We start from the raw sequence: 19,299 nt of genomic DNA on the forward strand, positions 1-19,299 counted from the left end.
AGTGAACATGTTCTCATCTGTATAGTAGCTTAGTTCAAACCTCATTCCTGTGCATGACCAAACTGGCAATAAAATGTTGTCTTCATATTTCTGGTGCTTAAAATCTATTCATTAATCAAAACAAAAGGGATCACAGAAATTAAATTTTAAAACTTTTATTGAAAAATAACCCACAGGGTTGCTGATAAAGATTTTTTTTTTTGTATACAATTCATCTGTTTAAAAGAACAGATCAGTCTTGCATTAAAATGAAAAAAAAACAGAAGGCACCATAACTATTGGTGAAGAAACAAACTTATGGGTGTGACGCAGCAATATTTAATCGACACAGTGCAATTCAGATTTTGTAGAAACAAGGCCAGGGTCTTTGTACTCATACCAAAATTTGGCACTTTTGCAGACCCTTCAGCTAGCCTGCTAATTAAGGCCACATTCAAAAGAAACATCAGGTCCATTGGTAGAGCCCTTGACAAATTTGAGGTTTAAAAAGTCAATACAATGGAAGGGTTTGATCTTTGCCATACCAGCCACAAAGCAAAGCATTACACTGCATAAATCACAGAAGACAACACACAAAATTAAAAACAAAAAAACAAAACCCAGACATGAATAAAGAAAAATAAACTTACTATTTGAAACTCAACTTAGAACAGTAGTCTGTGTAAGCAGTTACAGAGCAAATTGCATCCTCAAGAAAGTGCATTGTGGAAGTTAACAGCTTTGAAATAAACACTGACCAACAAGGATAAATGAACACAGCATAACTGCCCCATCACAGGGTGCAAAGGGGGGGAAAAATTTAAAATTAACAATGCCTTCTCATACTGACCTTCATTTACACATCTACCACTAAACTACCCCCAACTGGCTTCAGATTCGTGATCAGAAAAATAACAATGCTTACTCAAACTCCCCTCCATCACAGGAGTTTAGGATGGAATGATTGGTAATGACTGAACATCAAATCAATCAAAAAGGCTAAAAGATGAATCACTGAGGAGCCAGGAACGTTTAGGACGCGCTTGGTCCCCTTTGGGCCAAGTGCTGGAGTGACTTAAAGCAATGACACCACATGTGTATATAGTCATGTCTCAGCAGGGCTCACAAAGAAAAGCAGCTTGTACACAATAATAAAATAAAGACTGCCACACTTTTTGTGCTTATTCAGGCCCTGAAACAATTGGCCCAACCGTGCACTCAAGACGGCTTTCTCAAGCAATGCAAGATAACTGCAGTCTGCACGGGCATGGAAGACTCTATACTACGGACTTATTTCTTCAAACCTAGGCCTCTCTGCCATCTCTGGCCAGGAATGCCGGTCCCAAGGAGGGCTCGACACAGCTCCCGTGTCCCTTTTCCTGAATGGTGAATATTTGAGAGGCTGGAGTGATGACTGGCTCTTTGATGCAGAGCATCAGATGTGGGGGGGGGGGTCACTGCACTGTTCAGTACACGGGCAGCATTTGAGTGTTGCCGTTGTACTCCTCCTCCACCTGCAAACAGAGACAGGGGGTCTCAAGTTAGGTCTCTGCGCCGAACCTTGAGAAAAAAATGCATCTGCTTATTCAGTCAGCGCAGAACTCCGGCAGAAGCGCGCATTTCCAACTCACCTCTGAGTAGGCAGGCAGTGGTGGGAACGGGAAGGAGTTCATGAAGATAGGGCTGTCTCCACCATCATAGTCATTCAGGAGGGGTGTGAGTGGCTGGTCGAAGGAGAAGTCACGGGTCACATTGCAGTAGCTGGGCGGCGCTGAGGACGGCATGCTCATGGACAGCCAGCTGGCCGAGGACATGCTGGCCGTGCCCTCTTGGCTACTCATACTGTTGGTGCGGCTGGAGAAGCCATTGTAGGGCACGGTGCCAATGACCAGGGGTAGCTCCAGGACCAGCTTCTCGCTACCTGGGATGTGGACATAGATCTGACGGAAAGAGCAGAAACTGGTTACATGAAGACACAGAGCAAACATGCAAAAATAGTACATGTGGACCAGCGCGAGTCTCCGGCACTCACCATGAGGGCATATTCCACACGGATGATGTTGCAACCCAGGATGGAGGGCTTGATCTTGGGTACGCGAATGGTCTTGCCCTGCCAGGCGTCACACATGCCAGAGATGATGTGGTTTCCCCGGACAGAGGAGAGCTTCTGCCTGAAGAGCTTGGTGCGCCCGTTGGCCTGGTAGGTGTGCTTGGCCACAATGGCAGCCTTGGGTACCACGATGCGAGAGCAGGTGTTCTCAAACTTGGCATCAATGGAAATCTCCTCGCCTTCGCAAAAGCCCCGCCGGTCGATCTTGGCGTTTAGAGACACCTGGCCGTCTGGGATAAACATGCATGTCACCTTCTTCTCTTTCATACCGCCAGTCGGAGACTGAAGATGGACAGAAATGCAGAAAGAAGAAAAAAACAAAAACAAAACATGAAGAGGATGAGTGAAGCCAACAATAATTTAAACTAAAACCGATATATTAATAAGCAGTAACCAAAAGCTTTTAGTCCATTGTAAAAGGATGGGCTTTTACTGAGCTACTTGCATTTCATTATTAACCTCATCAGTCTGCCTAATGTATGCAGCATGTAGTGAACAAGAAAAAGCAAAAACATAATATTCATTGTTCTGGCCACCATAAAGAGACACTTTTTAAAAGTCCGTTTCTCACCAGAAGGTCTGGGGTGTTCACGTCAAGAGGCTCTTCCACGTCAAAGTGTTTTTTGCACTCGAGGGCAGCCTGAGCGGGCCTTTCCATAATAGCCGTCACGAAGTACTGCACGCAGCCGAACTTGCCCTTGTATGAGGACACCAGCTGCCTGTAGAGGGTGCAGGACAGAAGGGGTCTCCCCATTACTACATGTTTTTCACCATATCTGTAGAATAGCTGCAACAGCTGCACTGAACTACAACGGGAGAAAGTAAATCTTACCCGTGTTGTGGAAGTTCAAAGCCAAAAGTATATTCGTATTTGTTCCCAGGGCGGAGGACCACTGAACCATCAGTGTCTGAAAGAAAATGCATACACGTCATGGGTTGGCACACTTTAGTTATCTAGCCTAAGTAACCACATCCAAGCAGCATGCAGTTTGATGATATGCCGAAAAAACGGATAGTGTGAGAGCAACCCTGTCCCATATCAAACCCACTAACTCCACTGTACAATAACTGCGTCGGCATTTAAGATTGCAGGTACAGGAATTAAGTAAACGCTTGCATATACCACCCATGACCTAGCAAATACGAGCAGTCACTTTGGTTAAAAAAAATGGGGGAAAAACCCCCAACTGATTCTAGTCACTGTCGGTCAACTCAAGACGCACAAATGCAGTGAACTGGGCATTAGCTACGAGACGTGGTTTTACCTGCAGGGTGATCGTCCAGATGGACGACGTCATCGTATTTCAGATAGTCGATTTCTTCGCGACATTTCTGTTTTCCCTTCGCGTACTCCACCTTGGCGCATCCGACCCCCTGCACTTTCATCGCCAGCACTCTGGTCGTCTCGCACACTTCCACCAACACCTTCCCGGCCACTTTGTCTCCGCTGCTGTAAAACGTCTTTGACGGATCATTGAACACGATCTCAAAGACCTTTACACTCTTGGACATCGCTACCATGACTGACGTTTTTCTATTTCTTGGCTAACAACACTCAATGATCTGTCTCATTTGCCTGAATCCAGCGATTCCTAACAATTGCAGCTAATGCAAATGACAAAGAAAGCTAATTTTTGCAAACACTCACACATACCCAGCTCTCAAGGAAGTTTTGCGAGGTTTGGGTAGATGACGCTAGGCTACGCTTTTATACCGCCAGTGATTCCCCAGCTTGTTTGTTGCTTCAGCTGTGCATGCGGACATGGAATGCCCGGCGTGGCTCAGCGCATGAACATCCCTCCAATTGGATGAAATTCGTTGTTTTCGTCGCCGTCCACCAATCAGCGATCAGAAGCGACGCGTGGACACCTCGTGCAAGGTTGCGTCGAGCGAGTGCGCAGCGGCTGGGCCTGTTGTAGGAGGGGCAGCAGAAAGCTTTGGGGAAACCTGTGAACAAAGGCGCATGGCATGCGAAGGATTTGTCGGTTTGTACACAGTGTCCTCTACAGAAGGCTTATGTACAGTTGAGATGGTGAACTGGGGCTACTCCTTCACGCTCAGTAAAGTTTAGTGGTTCTGCCTTATTGTAAACATCCTCTGTCCGATGTTCCCTGTCAGTCTGTTTCTTTTTATATTTTTTGTTTAATCATTTTTATTTGGGGAGGCTACTTTTCAGGATCTCAAATTATTAATAAAATGGAAAGGGTTTTAGGACGAGAGGGTCTGTGGGTGGCTGGCTGGCCCTCATGTTTAGCAGCTGGTTGATACTAGCACTGTAATTGTGAAGTTTTGCATTTGTCTCATTTATTGCGGTTAGCCAGGTCTTGACATGCAGCGGGTGTATATGTACTTATATTTTGACTACACAAGAAAATGTATGAGTGTGTGTTTAAATACATAGCAACCACCTTATAAATACCTCACTTGGACATACATTCAATGTCCAACTTATTAGGTACGCCAATCTTATAGGTGTGCTTTTATAATTGTACAGTTCCAGACTGTTTTCATACAAAATTCAGTCACTCTTAATGTAGTTCATCAATATGTATTTTCTGAGCACTGACTACTGGGTTGAGAATAACCTGGCCAAAACCTGGTTTTAGTTTCTTTTCTTTTTCCTTCAGCTCCCTGTCCTCTGGACAGGCACCCATTTGGACGGGCACCCATCAGCGTTCTGGGGTGAACTGATAGTTGCTTTTAATTTTTCAATATATTAGTGTGTCACTGGGCTATATGCGTATCAAAGGAAATACCTTGTATTTCATTGATTTAACATCACCTGGCATCTCACATTTTTAAAGTGGACAGCAGTCCTGTTGTCAGAAACTGATGAAGACGTGACTGCTAACATAAATTGGTGTTTGTAGTATAATGTAATCTTAAATCATTCCACATTTACCCTACACTTGACTCAATGTGTTACCGATCTTGCATCAGTTTTCACCTTTATAAATGCTGAAATTAAGGTTATTTCCCCATGGAAGCGCAGGACACAGATGGTTTCTGAATCTGATGGACCTCAGCCCCCCTTTGGTCATTCTTTAATGGTCACGTGTAAAGTCAGCAACACGAAGCGACCATTTAATTATTACATAAATAATGATAATAAGAATGATTTAGTGTGTCAGTTGATGACCCCAGCTGATGATATTTTTCTGTACAGCAGATCAAATCAGATCAGACGCGCTTGGTGGAAAACTTATTTTCTCCGCGGGTTTAAACCGCTCACCCCGCTATATTTATGAAGACATTGCCCTCTAGTGAGTGTATAGGTCACATATCACCGAAAGCGCAGTGAAAGGTTAGAGGACTTTGGTTTGCTTCTGCGTGAAGACACTGGAATATAGGAAGGGCACGCAAGGCATGCACCAAATGCATAAATATATATATCTAAAATATATAAAGAGGGGATCAGACCCCCTAATAAAAATAGAAAATCGCTGGAGTGCTCTACGCTGCGTCTAGTGGCGGGGGGCCCAGAATTGTGCGCTATACCGCTGTGTGAAGCCCATAAAAGCAGTTAATACTACGCTTACTTTATTTTCCTAACATTTTAGGTTGCTAAAGATTTTTTTATTTAATTTTTAAACATGAAAGCTTAGCACTCACTTATTCGCAGACCGGGCAAAGCTTCCTGCGCAGGTACAAGTGACGCTACTGGGCGGTCACACGTGCTTGTTCACGCGGTGTCGAGGGCTTCCGGGAAAAGAATGGCTGCTCCCATGCAGTTGTACTGTTGGAAAGGCGATTATGGATTACCGTCGGTTGATATCGACTGTTTAACTGTGCTGGTGAGAGTCATCGCTGCATATTAAAAACGAACTATCACCTCGATTTTGTGTCTGTGCTTCATTAAGAAGCTGTTTGACTCGTGTTGCTAGAGATGACCTGCTCATGCTGTCTACCATGCTGGAGAGTAAAGCAGACACCCCTTATATAGTAACGGTACATTCATACAATGCTTTATGTTACATGGAGCAAAGAAACTATAGCTGTATCCGTGGTTGTGGTTGTGTGTGGTTGTGTGTGGTTGTGTGTGGTTGTGTGTGGTTGTGTGTGGTTGTGTGTGGTTGTGTGTGGTTGTGTGTGTTCGTTCGTTCGTTCAACAGCTACCTAGATTAGCTAGGTTAACACTAGCCATTGTGCATGTGTTGATTTGGGGTGAAGTGTTGATCCACTCCAAGACCCTCACCTTGCTAACTTGAGAATAAGTTACTGTATTTGGATGTGAACTTCCTAAAATGCATTGCTGTTTGTGTGGTGGCAGTGGTTTTGCTCGGTGTGGCTCTGTGTGTTGTGCCAAATGTATTAATTTATTTAATGTTATTATTAATATTATTATGTTTGCACATTTTTTTTTGGATGTGGATTTTAACATAAACAATGTTGTTGCGATCTGTCTATCTGTAGGTCTTTTGTAGTGGAAGGTCTTGTTCCAGCCTAGTTAAGACAGTCACTTATTATTTACTCTAGAACTGAGCCAGACGAGAAGAGAGGATTGTCTGTGTCCAGCACTGCTGTCCAAAGTGTCCTGTTATTGACTAGTGTACATAGGGAAGCGAGAGAAGGCACCCCAAAGGGCTCTTCATATACAAAACTAAACAGTCCTGGTGGCTTCTGTGTCCTTCAGGGCTTCTGTTTTCCTCTGCCCCCTTGTGCAGCCTTCTGATCTGCTCTCACTAGTTCACCGAGCTCCTGACCCAAGTCAACACGCAGTCTAAAACCAGAAGAATGTGATCTTAAAGGGAAGTTTGGTTGTGAAAAAAAAATAGCCTGTGGTCTGAAGAATTTGGCATTTTGTGATGTTTGTGCTGTCGTTACTCCAGCGTCTCCACTGTCTTGTTTACCAAACCCTCAGCTTGTACAAGAAAGCAAGCAAGGTTTGGCTCCTGTGGACAGTAAAGAAATGTCTTGTTTGTTGACGCTTGTGTAGTTTTAAAAGATTTCAGACCAACGGAGCTATTTCCAGGTCTTTTTTTAAGGGCTTGTTGGAATAGACAACTGAAGAGAAAACCCACAGTTCTGTAGGTTCTGTCATCACATGTCAATGCTGACTTCGTCACAAGTGTAGTTACTGCAGCTATCTCAGGCTCTCTCAGCACATCATATGTGTACAGCCCGACAGCTTTGCAATAAACTCTGGCATCCTTTGTTAAAATGCCTGTGGCATTTCCATCAGTCAGTGGCCTGGTAAATGTTCAGGCCTGGTGTTTGACAGGCAGCTCTAAATGTCCCACCAGTGCAGGGATCAGGTGCTGCTGTCTGGTCCAACTGTCCTCCCTAGCCAGCCTGGTGCCCTGTCCTGCCAGGCTCCTACAGGGAATCTCCTGTGTGTTCCTGTGAGCACAACTCCTTCTTTTAACTCCTTCTTTTAAGGTGGAAACCTTATACTTCACTGAAAGCTTTTGAACTCAATCCCTACTCGTTACAATGTTTTTGAACATTTTAAATTTTTTGCCAGTTGTTATGGTTACAATGGCACACAAATGTCCATGCCACCACACTCTTAAAACAAGTCGGTATGTAGAGCACTGTGTGAGTGGGTTAGGTATGTGGTATGTGGTTCTTAGTTATTTGGATACATACCAGATTCATTAGATACTTCACATCTTCCTTACAAATGCTTTAGGCCACTACACCCTAACACTGAAGCATTTACACAGTCCAGGGTTTGCTTTCATACCAATATTTTCATAGAGCACTAAAAAAAGATATTTAATGTTTTGTCCTTCAGACCTTATTATGACGTCATTGCATTTGCATTGTAATTTTATAAATATTTAGCAATCTGTAAAATTTGCCATTTGAGTAGCACATCTTTGAATGGTGTTGTTTCCTAGTGTCTGGACAGCAAGGTGGTGGACCTGATCTGAGTCTGTGTAAGAAAAACTGCTTCAGATAGTGTGTTTTTAGTGGTCTTGAATAGTCTCCCCTCTTTGTAAATGTGCCATAGCTGCTGTGAATAATTGAGGCTGCAGTTCCCATAAACACACGAAGGTCATTCAGCAGATGTGGGAGTGAGTATGTAATGGCTAAGGCTATAGGCCATAGGGGGGCGCTGTTCCTCACTGTTTTGCTAGGCAGTAGTGGGCTACCTTTCAGAAGAACTGCCAAAAACATCCATCAGCCTTGCTGAAAAATAATAGGAAGTTTGAAGCACAAAGTTGTTGGGAGTGTGTACTGTGTTTCTTTACTACTGGTTTTGGCTTTCCAGTTTGGAGTCTTGTCTGGGAGTTGGTCTTGGCTGTGAGAAACTTTGCACTCTAGTTTTTAGTCTCCCGACCCGCCAGAACATGGACTGATCTTGTTGCATATAGGCGTAATTGCACATGGGTTTGCTAAGCCTGTGCAGGGATACGGCATTCTGAAAAAATACAGGAAGGGTGTCAGTTCCTTAAACCGCCAAGTGAGGTCTTCATGAAGGCATGCTGGAGCTTTTTCCAGCAGCTTCAGCTGTCTGAGTGCCCACACATGAACAGGGATGCTCAGAAGGGGTCCTCCAGTCTCCACTATCTACAAAGCACTCGCTGAATAAATCACCCAGTACAGAATCAAAAACGTGAGCGGGATCTGTATTTCGTTAGTAATACGAGTGTTTTCTGTGAAGCTTACTGAATTGGTTCTCTCTCCTAGTGTCATCGGCGTCCTCAGGCCGCTAACAGTGGTGCTGGCTGCGATGTCCTATAGTTTGTCCTCTCCTGTACTGAGGAGGCTGTTATCCTCTTTCTGTGAAATTCGGTTCTTTTAACTTTCCATAAAACTGGGTGGAATTTTGGTGTGTCCTGTAGGTTCCCAGTGTCTAAACCACGGTGGAATTAACACAGGGGAAGCTCTATTTAATGGCAGTTTCCTGGCTGGTTTAAAAACAGTTGGTCTGTTTCTCAGAGAGATGACCTCAAATCTCACTGGGCTTCCCCTTACCCTCCTCCTCTTCCTCTCCACAAACTCTGAGGAGGAGGTTCGAGTGAATGAGGGTTGCGCTTAGCACTGTGTTCAGGCGTTAACGATCAGCTCCTTGCATTACAGTGAGGTCTTCACAAACAAAATTGCGAAGCATTTCATAATATTATGAAAATTATTATTCATAGTATTAAGTCTCCTACCAGTCTCCATGTAATATCCTCTCAGATTGCATCCTATGCCAGTGCACTTCTGGAGAGCATCGTAAGCCCCCGTGCCACACACGATGCTTACTATCTTTGAGAAATTCCTCAAAAATATCTGAGAAATATCAGTTTCTCAAACCTGCCATGATCCCTGACTAATCCAGCTAGGAGTGCTTCAGTGCTTTAATCTGCCCATATATATCGGGGGGGTGCGAGGCTGTTTCTCCATCCTATAAAAGTTGCATCAGATGCTGACACTGCTCTCTGCTGTCTCTCTCTGCTTGCTGCTCCCCAGGCCTATGCCAAGTTTGCAGGCGCCCCACTCAAAGTTCACAAGCTCACCAACCCCTGGAGGAGTCCCACAGGTAGGTGCCTGGCACTCTCCCGGTTCAACTCTCCACTACTCTCCAAAGACCCAGTAATGGATTTGGAGGTAATACCAAGTTAATAGAATCACAGGGTCAGAGTGTTTATAGGTCACTAGTCAGCTGACAGTTTTTATGTGAAGCTCTAAGTGAAGGCGTAATATATGAGCTCGGGGGTATGGAAACCCCATACTGTGTTCTGTGTGCTCATTCATTCAACATATTCAAGAATCCATGGGTCAAAGGGTCTGGCATTTCCTGACTCTGCTGACCCTCAAGATGTTATGTTTATTTTTGTGCCCAGTACTTTCCTGACCTCTGCAGATGTGAAAATAAGATTTTTCTAAAGTCATAATTTTTACGTCTCTTTACATGTTTAGATGCGTTGTATACAGGCATTTATTCTTCAAGTTATTTTTATTCTTCAGGGTTTTGAGAGACACACATACTCTTTAAATGATTCCATTGTTTACAAACAGCAATAAACTATAAAGGAACATAATCTTTAAGCTTTTCTTTTAGCTCTGCACGGAATAAAGCAGCATCTCTACTTTACAGCCACAGTGTCCCTTTAATGGTAAAAGTGCTGTGTGTATTTCTCTCTAACAGGAATTCTGCCTACATTACAGACCAGAGGGGAAGGGAGTGTTTCCCAGCCCAGTAAGATCATCATTCATCTCAGGAAACAGGTGAGGGACACTTGTAGTCATAGAGGACACACACACACACACACACACACAGAACAGGTGAGGGACACCTGTGGTCATAGAGGGGACACACACACACACACACACACACACACACAGAACAGGTGAGGGACCTCTGTAGTCATAGAGGGGACACACACACACACACAGAACAGGTGAGGGACCTCTGTAGTCATAGAGGGGACACACACACACACACACACACGCACACAGAACAGGAGAGGGACCGGTGTAGTCATAGAAGACACACAGAGAACAGGTCAGCGGCTTCTTTACTTGTAGAAGACACACACACACACACAGAAACAGGTGTGGGACCTCTGTACTCATTGAGGACACACACACACACACACACACAACAGGCGAGGGACCTCTGTAGTCATAGAGGGGACACACACACACACACACACACACACACACACACAGACAGAACAGGCGAGGGACCGGTATAGTCATAGAAGACACACACAGAGAACAGGTGAGCGCCTTCTTTACTTGTAGAAGACACACACATGCACAGAAACAGGTGTGGGACCTCTGTACTCATTGAGGACACACACACACACACACACACACACACACACACACACACAAACAGATGGCTATTCAGTCCAGAGTCTTTATGGGTGAAACATAGACTTAACTTGAGATTCCACCTGACCTGGGTCTCCCTAAATTCCATAAGGTCTTGAAGACCAATATGAGATATTGTATCTATTATTTATTTCTCATATTCTCACATTTCTCATAAACACCTTAAGATCTGAAATCACAGCTTTATGTCATCTTTTTTTTACTGAGCTGGACAGATTATATTGTGTTACACATGAATGTCAACAACAGTAAATGCACTGTCTGTTCCTCCTAGCGTCCTTGTCTCGATGGTTTCCTTGTCTTGTGTCAGTGTTTCATTTTTTCCTTTCCTGTTCCAGTCCTTTTGGTTTTTGCTGTCTCATTTGTATCACATGTTCGTTGTTCGACCTCATTATCCTGTGTTTTCTGTCCTAGTTTGCTGGTCATTGTGATTCCTAGCCTCAGTTTGTAATCCGTGCCTCCTTTGTTATCTCTGGTGTTCGTTGTTTGTTATAGCTACTTGTGTTATTGTTATAGCCTACTTCTCTTTTTGTCTTCGTTTTTATTGTTCTTTTATATTATGTATTCCCAGAATCTCTGTGTTGGCTCCCTGACCTTGGACTGTGATATCAACCCTGATTTTGGATTTGTCCTTAATAAATCTTGCTTTTCTCAGCGTATGCGTCCGCCTCACTATCGCTCCATGTTCAAGTGGTCTGGAATTACAACCAAAATATTTGTGGTGTTCTTTCCATCACTGCCTGCAGAAGTCCTGGTGTTCATTTTGGTCCCTTCTGTATTTCTGGATGGTTCCTATCTAAACTATATTAAGTTAGCTGCTGAGTGGTTAAGGTACTTGACTAGTAATCAGAAGGTTGCCAGTTCAAGCCCCACCACTGCCAAGTTGCCACTGGTGGGCCCCTGAGCAAGACCCTTAACCCTCAATTGCTCAAGTTGTACTCAGTCATAATTCTAAGTCGCTTTTGATAAAAGCGTCAGCTAAATGCCCCTAAATGAAAATAAATGAGCTACGCAAATGTGAAGTTATACAATACACTAATGGAGCAGTTTTAAATAAGAAAAATGTTTAGTTTGTGGACGATTGGCTGCATCACAGAGACAGAACATGGGTCCATCCAACAGAGATTTTTAGACTTGGCCCATTTCCTTAGCTGGACTGAAACTAATAGGGAATTCTAAAAAATCTAACTTGTTAACCACTGAAATATATATCAAGGTATTTTTACAGTGAAATCAACTGGAAAATAGCATTCCAATAAATTCCAGTTTTGTTCAGGGATTCAGTGATGTCTCATGGGGGCTGTCCAGCCGTTTGTTTTGAACCTTCAGCTTCACTTCATGTCCACTCTTGGCTGTCATGCTAATCACTACTAGCTGAAAACAAATATTTCCCCTGCGGTGAGCAACACAAAAGCCACTGGCATCCTCTGTCTTTCATAAAGCAGTAAAGCATACAGATAACAGAGCTTTTCAAATCACAGCCCTCGAGCCTCACGTCCTACAGATTTTCCACCCTACTTTCACCCAGGAGTCAGCTGTGTTGACCGCATGGCCAATCTGTTATCTGATAACTGTTCAGGTAACAACTAGTGATTACACAATCCAGGATTCAATCTGGACTCAGGGTCCAGACTCAGGGTCCAGACTCATGTACTCCTCCCTGTACATACCCCTGAGTCCCACCCCTTTCTCAGGTGCTCCTCCATGTATTTTCCTCAGTGGTCATATGTGTTTGTAGTCACGACCCACTTCATCCAGATCCGCTGGTGAATGTCCAACCTCTCAATGCCTTTTAAACATATTGTGCTTAACAAGAATATTCTTCATACACATAAATGCATTTCTGCTCTCCCCTTCTAGAGTTTTTGCCTTTTTTTAAAAAAAAAATCAGTTTTAACCCAGTCGTGCTCGTTTTGTTTTGGAGGTCTGCTAAATGCCGCGAATTTAAATGTAAAGGTGTGAATTATAGAGCCTTGTGGTTTGTGCCTCACCTGGTATGGTTATAGGTCGTGCTCTAAGTTTTAAGAGCCCTTCATTGGCCACTGAGGTGGGCTTTGAGTACCGTGGGAGGCAAAGAGCACAGCTGCTGTGCAGACCCGTGGTGGCGAGCGCAGTGTTTGTCCCTACTGAAGTGTTTTGCTGTTGTATGCTCATACGTGGCCATGGTGGGGTTCTGTTTGGCGTTGTGGAGGAGAACCGTGTGCACAGCCCAGACGGCCCGAGGTTACAGGGTGCAGCGCGCGAGAAGACGGTGTTTGACAAGAGCACACAGGGCTTATCACTTCACAGCTACAGGAAAGCCCTCGCCAGTGCTAACAGTGACGTGCGCTTCTCTTGTGTTTCAGAAATACAACGCAGACTATGACCTGTCAGCTAAGGAGGGTGCAGACACACTGGCCTTTGTCTCTCTGCTGGAGGAGAAGCTGCTCCCAGCTCTGGTGAGACACGCGGAGAGAGACTGGTGGAAGGTGCTCAGTGATTTGTCTGCAGAATGAGCCATTCACTTTAGCTGACACATTCTGAGTCAACCTCTGGCATACATTCTTCACAGATAATGGCAATCCTTTGACTCTCCCTTTGTCTGAAGTTACATGGGTTACAAGTTACATGGGTCCTCATCTCTGTCAGCTGGGTGTCTGGTCCCCTCCCGCACATACACAGAATGGCCAGCATTACAGGATGCACATGAACACATATGAAGTCCCAGAGGTCAGGCATCCCTTCTGCTTGCTTTCTGCAGATTTACTGCTCTGGGTTTGCAGGGCGGTATTAGAAGGGGTCAGCCTGTGAAAGATCATCTGTTTTCTCTGCGTGTCAGTTATGTAGGCCTGTGGAAGTCACAGAACATTACTGAAGAAATCATAAATATCATATAATAAAAAGACTTCTTGCCCATAACGACCTCCCAGCCACTCAAATGTTTGTTGCGAAGAAATGTTTAATCAGATCAGACGAGGTCACCATGTGCTTATAGCTGATGTGCTCATAGAGGAAGCACACACACACACACACACACACACACACACACTTTAGGAGGGAGCTGCAGTGATGAAGAGCACTGAAGTCCATGTGTTTGTGCATGTATGGAGTGTGTGTGCGTGCGTGCGTGCATGTGTGTTTGTTGACCGTCCATTCACACTAACGTAACTAACATGCTTCCTTGTCTTCGTCAGATCTAAACTCTGTTCTTTGTCAGAGACACCTTGTGGAAAGTCACATAAACTGATTTATGACTGGAAACCACCTACAGAGTGTCTTTTACATTTTTAGAGAAAAATCTCATTTCGCCTTTGAAATTTTGACAGCAGTATTCAGGCTGTTCTAAGTTGAGGACTGTGTGTAATCCTGCATAACGTTACTGACCTCTCCGGTTGGTTCGGTTTTTCTGTCCTTTCATGCTGCGTAATCTGTTGTCTCGATCTCTACACCCAGATTTACACACTGTGGATCGACAGCAAGAACTACGTGGATGTCACCCGGCGCTGGTACGCAGAAAATGTCCCCTTCCCCCTCAACTTCGTGCTGCCCAACCGCATGCATGCTCAGAGGTTGGGGCGGCTCCAGCTGGTCAGGGAGGACCCCGCACTGGAGCCCGGTGAGCAGCTTGAACAGGAGGTGAGGAAGGAGGAAGCGATATCTGACAGGACACAGACAGGGCCGAGCACATAGCACTACTCCGAGGCCTGAGAAACAGCTGAAGGGGGCGGGGGTAGAGACAGAAAAGTGCAACAGGAGGTCATGACAAACGTGGATCAAGATTTATTTTGAAATATGAAATATTGTTATTGCTCACTTGAAGCTTCACTGGTTAAAAAGATTTTGTAAATGTTTTAAGACTTGCTTAAGTCTTACATTTTTCCATCTCCAAAGTAGCAGGAATTTAGTTAGTTGGCTCATTGCTATAGCAACGTGTCATCCACATTCTGTTTGGATTGTAGGTAGCTATGACAATGAATGTATAAAGCAGTCAAATGGATTCTTCTTGATTGAGTATGATACTGATAAAGACAACATATAACTCATGCTTATAGATCTTCATGTTGTTATATGAATCAAGCTCCCCCACTGGTGGGTTTTAATGGTTTACAAAGCTTCTATGTGTTCTAAATAATCCTGCTCCTACTTCTGTAGGAGTAAACGGTTGATTTCTGAAATGGTGAGTGATTTCTTCTTTCTCTGATGGCTTCTTCTTCAGCTCTACCAGGAAGCATTGGAGTGCATGACTCTACTGTCACAGAGGCTCGGCTCACAGAAGTTCTTCTTTGGAGATTCGTAAGTTGCCGCAAAGTTTGTGGACTTTGATGTCATATTGAGCATGGATGCAGCTCTGGATAAGAGCATCTGCCAAATGCCGTAAACATGTCTCGAATCCCTGCAGGCCGTCCGCGCTGGATGCGTATGTGTTCGGGCACCTGGCTCCCCTGCTGAAGATTAAACTCCCAAACAGGAAGCTCCAACAATACCTCAGCTCCCTGGAGAACCTGCAGCTCTTCTGCACTAACATCCTGGCACTTTACTTCCCCTCCGAGATCCAAGGTATATTGTGGTGATCCTCAAAATGTTCAGTGATTCAAAAAATTATTTTTGAAGGGATTTTGGAAATCACACTTGGTAACGTCTGTTGATGCTGAGCGCTTATTCTTCCGTTATCTGAGCTTAACAGTAGATTTTGTCTGGAAGTTTCCCTCCTGTATCATAAATAGCGTCGCCTCAATTTTCTGCCCAGCAGCTCCAGTCCATACGGCACCAACGCAGGCTGATGGCGGAGACATGGACCATGAACCCCACAAGAGGTGGAACCAAGTCATGTCCGTCCTGTTTGCCATGGGGGCCATGCTGGGTTATGCCATCCTCACTGGCATCATCACCATCAAGAGCGCCCATCCACATCTACAGGAGTCCAGGCATGATGACGTTGACGAGGAGGGGGAGGAGGAGGACTAAAAAAATGGAAGTGTGTCAGTGGGTGACCAATGTGTGGACAGGCTGCCGTCAGTGGGTGCCGGCCTGTTGTTCAAAGATGGCCTGTTCTTTTTGGAGGTTCTACTTAAATCTCCCGGAACTGCTCGATGAAGGTGTCTGTGAGCTTGTTTTAGCAGACGATCCCCGTGGTGCTCATTTGTTTTCAAATTTTTTAAAGGTTCGTTACCATTAAACAATTATTTTTAAGATTAATAACTAGTATTATTTTAAAGATTTCATTGTCCTTGTTTAAAATACTGGTGCCAATGTTGTTGGTATCATACCAGAACCTAAAAGAGAAAAGCTTTATTTGGAGTAAAGATATTTTTTGTTTATTCGTTTTTCTGCTTTTTTCCTTCAGTTGGGCTTATGGATTTTTAATTGATATCAGGCTCATTAAAAACATCTTTTAACAGATTTATGTTTTGCTTAGATCTGTTTGATGCATATAGGACACTGCTCAGACAACAAGATGTCTTACAAACACAGTCTCATGTAACCTCTTGTTTTAAAACAATGGAATACACACATTTATTGACCAAATACTCATTGGATGAAAGCTCATTTATTTGACATGTTTAGAGAGCGTCGTTCCCCCCCCCCCCATAACCTTGTTTCAAGTACAGATTCAGGAGAATGGTTTCCAGAACCCACGTTTTTTGTTATTGTTCAAGTTGCATCAGGGTATTGGAGGCAGAAATGTAGCAATTGGATAAATGTTTAAAATAGAAAATATTAAGTGCAAGTTTGCTGTTCAGTGACTGCAAATGTGCTGAACTCAAACAGATGGGCAGAGCTTGTCCGAGCCTGCTATTAACCTCCGACCTCTTTATTGGCACCAAACACAACATCGAAGCACTGTATGAAATGAGTAATACGTTATCATCTGGCCCAAAAGCCAATTATATAAACATTATCCAACCCAAAGTACAGTTTGTCAGCTTGGTTCCATCCTTTATCCTCTAAATATTTTCTTGGAATTGTTTAAACAGTGGGGGAACACTGAATGAAACCGGGGCAGTGGATTGGTGGTGTTTAATGGGCAGACTAAACACCTCATCAAACGATAAAATTGCTTTCTTGACGTGTAACAGTCGCCATGTGAACGCACCAGAGAAAACGTATTTAAAGTGAACATTCTAGAAACCATGTGAGCCTGACGTTCAGTAAACTTGATGTATGGTATTGTTTTAAAAGGGAATATTGAGAGGACATTGGTACTTTGCACACACAGACAACTTGAATGCGCTTATCAGCACTGAATGCACAGGTAAACACCTTCGTGTTTACTCAACAAAACACTGCTTTCATTCAAAACTTTAAAATTTGCTCTACCTTGTTATTTCCACTTAAATCACATATGGGCAAAAAACTTTTCCATTCAAAACTTGAAAACTTACTCAACAATGCTCTCCACATATGAAACTCATATGTGCTTGCGAGCTATGTTTGTTCTTAAGTTTATTATCTGTGCGTGCAGAGCACTTGTAAAATATAATTTCTATTCTCTAAATTTTTGACACAGAATTAACACAATACTGATGGTGTTGATGGAGCCTAGGAGTCCCGTTGCAATCTTTCGTTACAAACAATTCAGCAAATCAGACGTGCAAGACTACTGTACAGCTGGTGTGAGCTAGCACCGCCAACACTTAAGCCTGAGTCTAGTCTCAGCTGTGAATCCTACAGTTAACACCGACTTCTAGGTACATGCAAACATTTTTAAACTTTACAGACTACTTTTTATAGTTAATTATTTTTTAAACCCTGACATTCAGGTAATTTTCTTTTTGCTGTATATTGCATCAGCTAAGACTGAAAGTGAAAACCTAAAGGTAGAGCTGGTCACCTTTTAGAGAGACATTTTTGGTTGGTTATTTGTTTGGAATTATTGCACTGTGTTGACATGGAAACCCTCTTAGGCAAGAATATCACTGGGATCAATTAACTACAAAGTAACTGTCCTATGAAAGTTACATTTTTGGCTACATCTGCCTTATTTAAACTGAATCTACAACCGTCAAGTACCATAAGCTCCCCAAATCTTACCAAATCAGTCATTTTCAGGATTTGTTTGTGGGATTTTTCATATATATTATATATTTCACTAAGTGACACCAGCTGAATAGAAGCCTCTTACAGACTTGTCACTGGTGCCTTCTTCTACTCTACAAGCTTCCCAGACTTCATGACTGCAGCATGGGTCCTGGCCCAGGTCTGTTCCTGACACAGTTTACAAAGCCCGATGTTTAGATCAACATGCACGACAGCTCATGGCTAGCGTCAATTTAAGACTTTAGTCCTGTTTTCCACCTACACTGGATGCTCTCCTGGACATTAACAGGAAGCTTAGAAAGCACTCCAGCTCAGTGTTTTGCTATATTTGAAACCTCAGCAGGTAAAGACCAAGGGGACATTCTGCTACACAGACAGATAAGACGTTCTTGCACACATGAAATCGCTGCTGTCCTGTTTTATCACCATTATTTTTTGTCTTTTCATTGAATTCTTGGCTGTTTTCATCTAACAGTGCAGTAAAATCTCAGGTATTCAGTCAAAGACGTGCCACCATAAAGTCAATTTATAGTCTTAAAGTGGTGTCTCAGTAGTTAAGGTATTGAACTTGTAATCAGAAGGTTGCCACATCAAGTCCCACCACTGCCAAGTTGCCACTATTGGGTCCCTAAGCAAGACCCTTAGCCTTCAATTACTCAAGTTGTGCTCAGCTGTGATTGTTAGTTAACTAAATGCCATAAATGTAATGTAAATACAGACCAACAGTGGTTAGACACCGAGGACAGTTTAATTCAAGAATTAGACATTAACAGACTAACCCTTCAGACAAAAATATTTTAAAAATCATATCAATACAGTAAATATGTTTAATGGAAATCAAACAAAATACTTAATTATAGCTTCTCTCCCTGTGATCAAAACCCCCTTATGGAATAATCCCATGTTTCTAATGAACAATAATCCCTTCATCCTCCCAGCCAAGAGTCAAAGGGGAATAACCATCTTGGCACCATTATTCTCTGATTGCTTGTTTATGAATTTTGATATTATCAAAATATAATATGCCACAAATAACTTAAAGATGTTATAAAGAAATCAGTTAATATCAGAAACCTTTGTAATCACATTCCCTTCCTCTACAAAACTATACTATCTCAAACCTCAGAAAACGTTATCACAACTACATAAACTCTTAGCATATAAAGACTCCTAAATGAACAACGGAATATAAATGTAAAGACAACATGCAATCTCATATGGCAAAAAAATATGCAATGATATTTTCTCTATGAGCAAAAACTTAAAACTTAAATTAACATTTACATCATTTGGTAGATGCTTTTATCCAAAGCAGCTTATGATATAATTTGAGCAGATCTTGTCGATCATGGACAGACTAGTAGAGATTTTGGGCCTCGCCATCCCTGTCTGTCCCACTGTACTGTTACTTAGTAACC

At 43.2% G+C, this 19,299-nt stretch overlaps 2 protein-coding genes across 4 annotated transcripts; one reads left to right on the top strand and one right to left on the bottom strand.

Moving 5' to 3' along the window:
* Window positions 1-139: 139 nt before the first annotated feature.
* txnipa (thioredoxin interacting protein a) lies at window positions 140-3,792 on the bottom strand. The gene is made up of 6 exons (XM_027027806.3): window positions 3,355-3,792; window positions 2,922-2,997; window positions 2,661-2,808; window positions 2,012-2,371; window positions 1,611-1,919; window positions 140-1,493 (listed from the first exon to the last, which is right to left on the bottom strand). Exons 1-6 carry the CDS (start codon window positions 3,608-3,610, stop codon window positions 1,446-1,448), a joined length of 1,197 nt encoding a protein of 398 aa, XP_026883607.1. The 5' UTR covers window positions 3,611-3,792; the 3' UTR covers window positions 140-1,445.
* A 1,946-nt stretch (window positions 3,793-5,738) lies between these two features.
* Window positions 5,739-16,243, top strand: mtx1b (metaxin 1b). 3 transcript variants are annotated; one of them, XM_027027807.3, is made up of 8 exons: window positions 5,739-5,883; window positions 9,494-9,563; window positions 10,173-10,252; window positions 13,210-13,302; window positions 14,297-14,479; window positions 15,060-15,136; window positions 15,243-15,400; window positions 15,591-16,243. In XM_027027807.3, the coding sequence occupies exons 1-8, from the start codon at window positions 5,803-5,805 to the stop codon at window positions 15,806-15,808; spliced, it is 960 nt and encodes a 319-aa protein (XP_026883608.2). In that variant the 5' UTR covers window positions 5,739-5,802; the 3' UTR covers window positions 15,809-16,243. The 3 variants fall into 3 exon arrangements, with proteins under 3 accessions (XP_026883608.2, XP_026883609.2, XP_081561243.1); XM_027027808.3 differs by having other exon boundaries at window positions 5,745-5,883; window positions 15,594-16,243; XM_081705117.1 differs by lacking the exon at window positions 5,739-5,883 and adding an exon at window positions 5,894-6,037.
* Window positions 16,244-19,299: the final 3,056 nt, after the last annotated feature.

This window comes from Electrophorus electricus, chromosome 2, assembly GCF_041902795.1.
Source record: "Electrophorus electricus isolate QZ-2024a chromosome 2, ASM4190279v1, whole genome shotgun sequence".
Lineage (NCBI taxonomy): Eukaryota > Metazoa > Chordata > Actinopteri > Gymnotiformes > Gymnotidae > Electrophorus > Electrophorus electricus.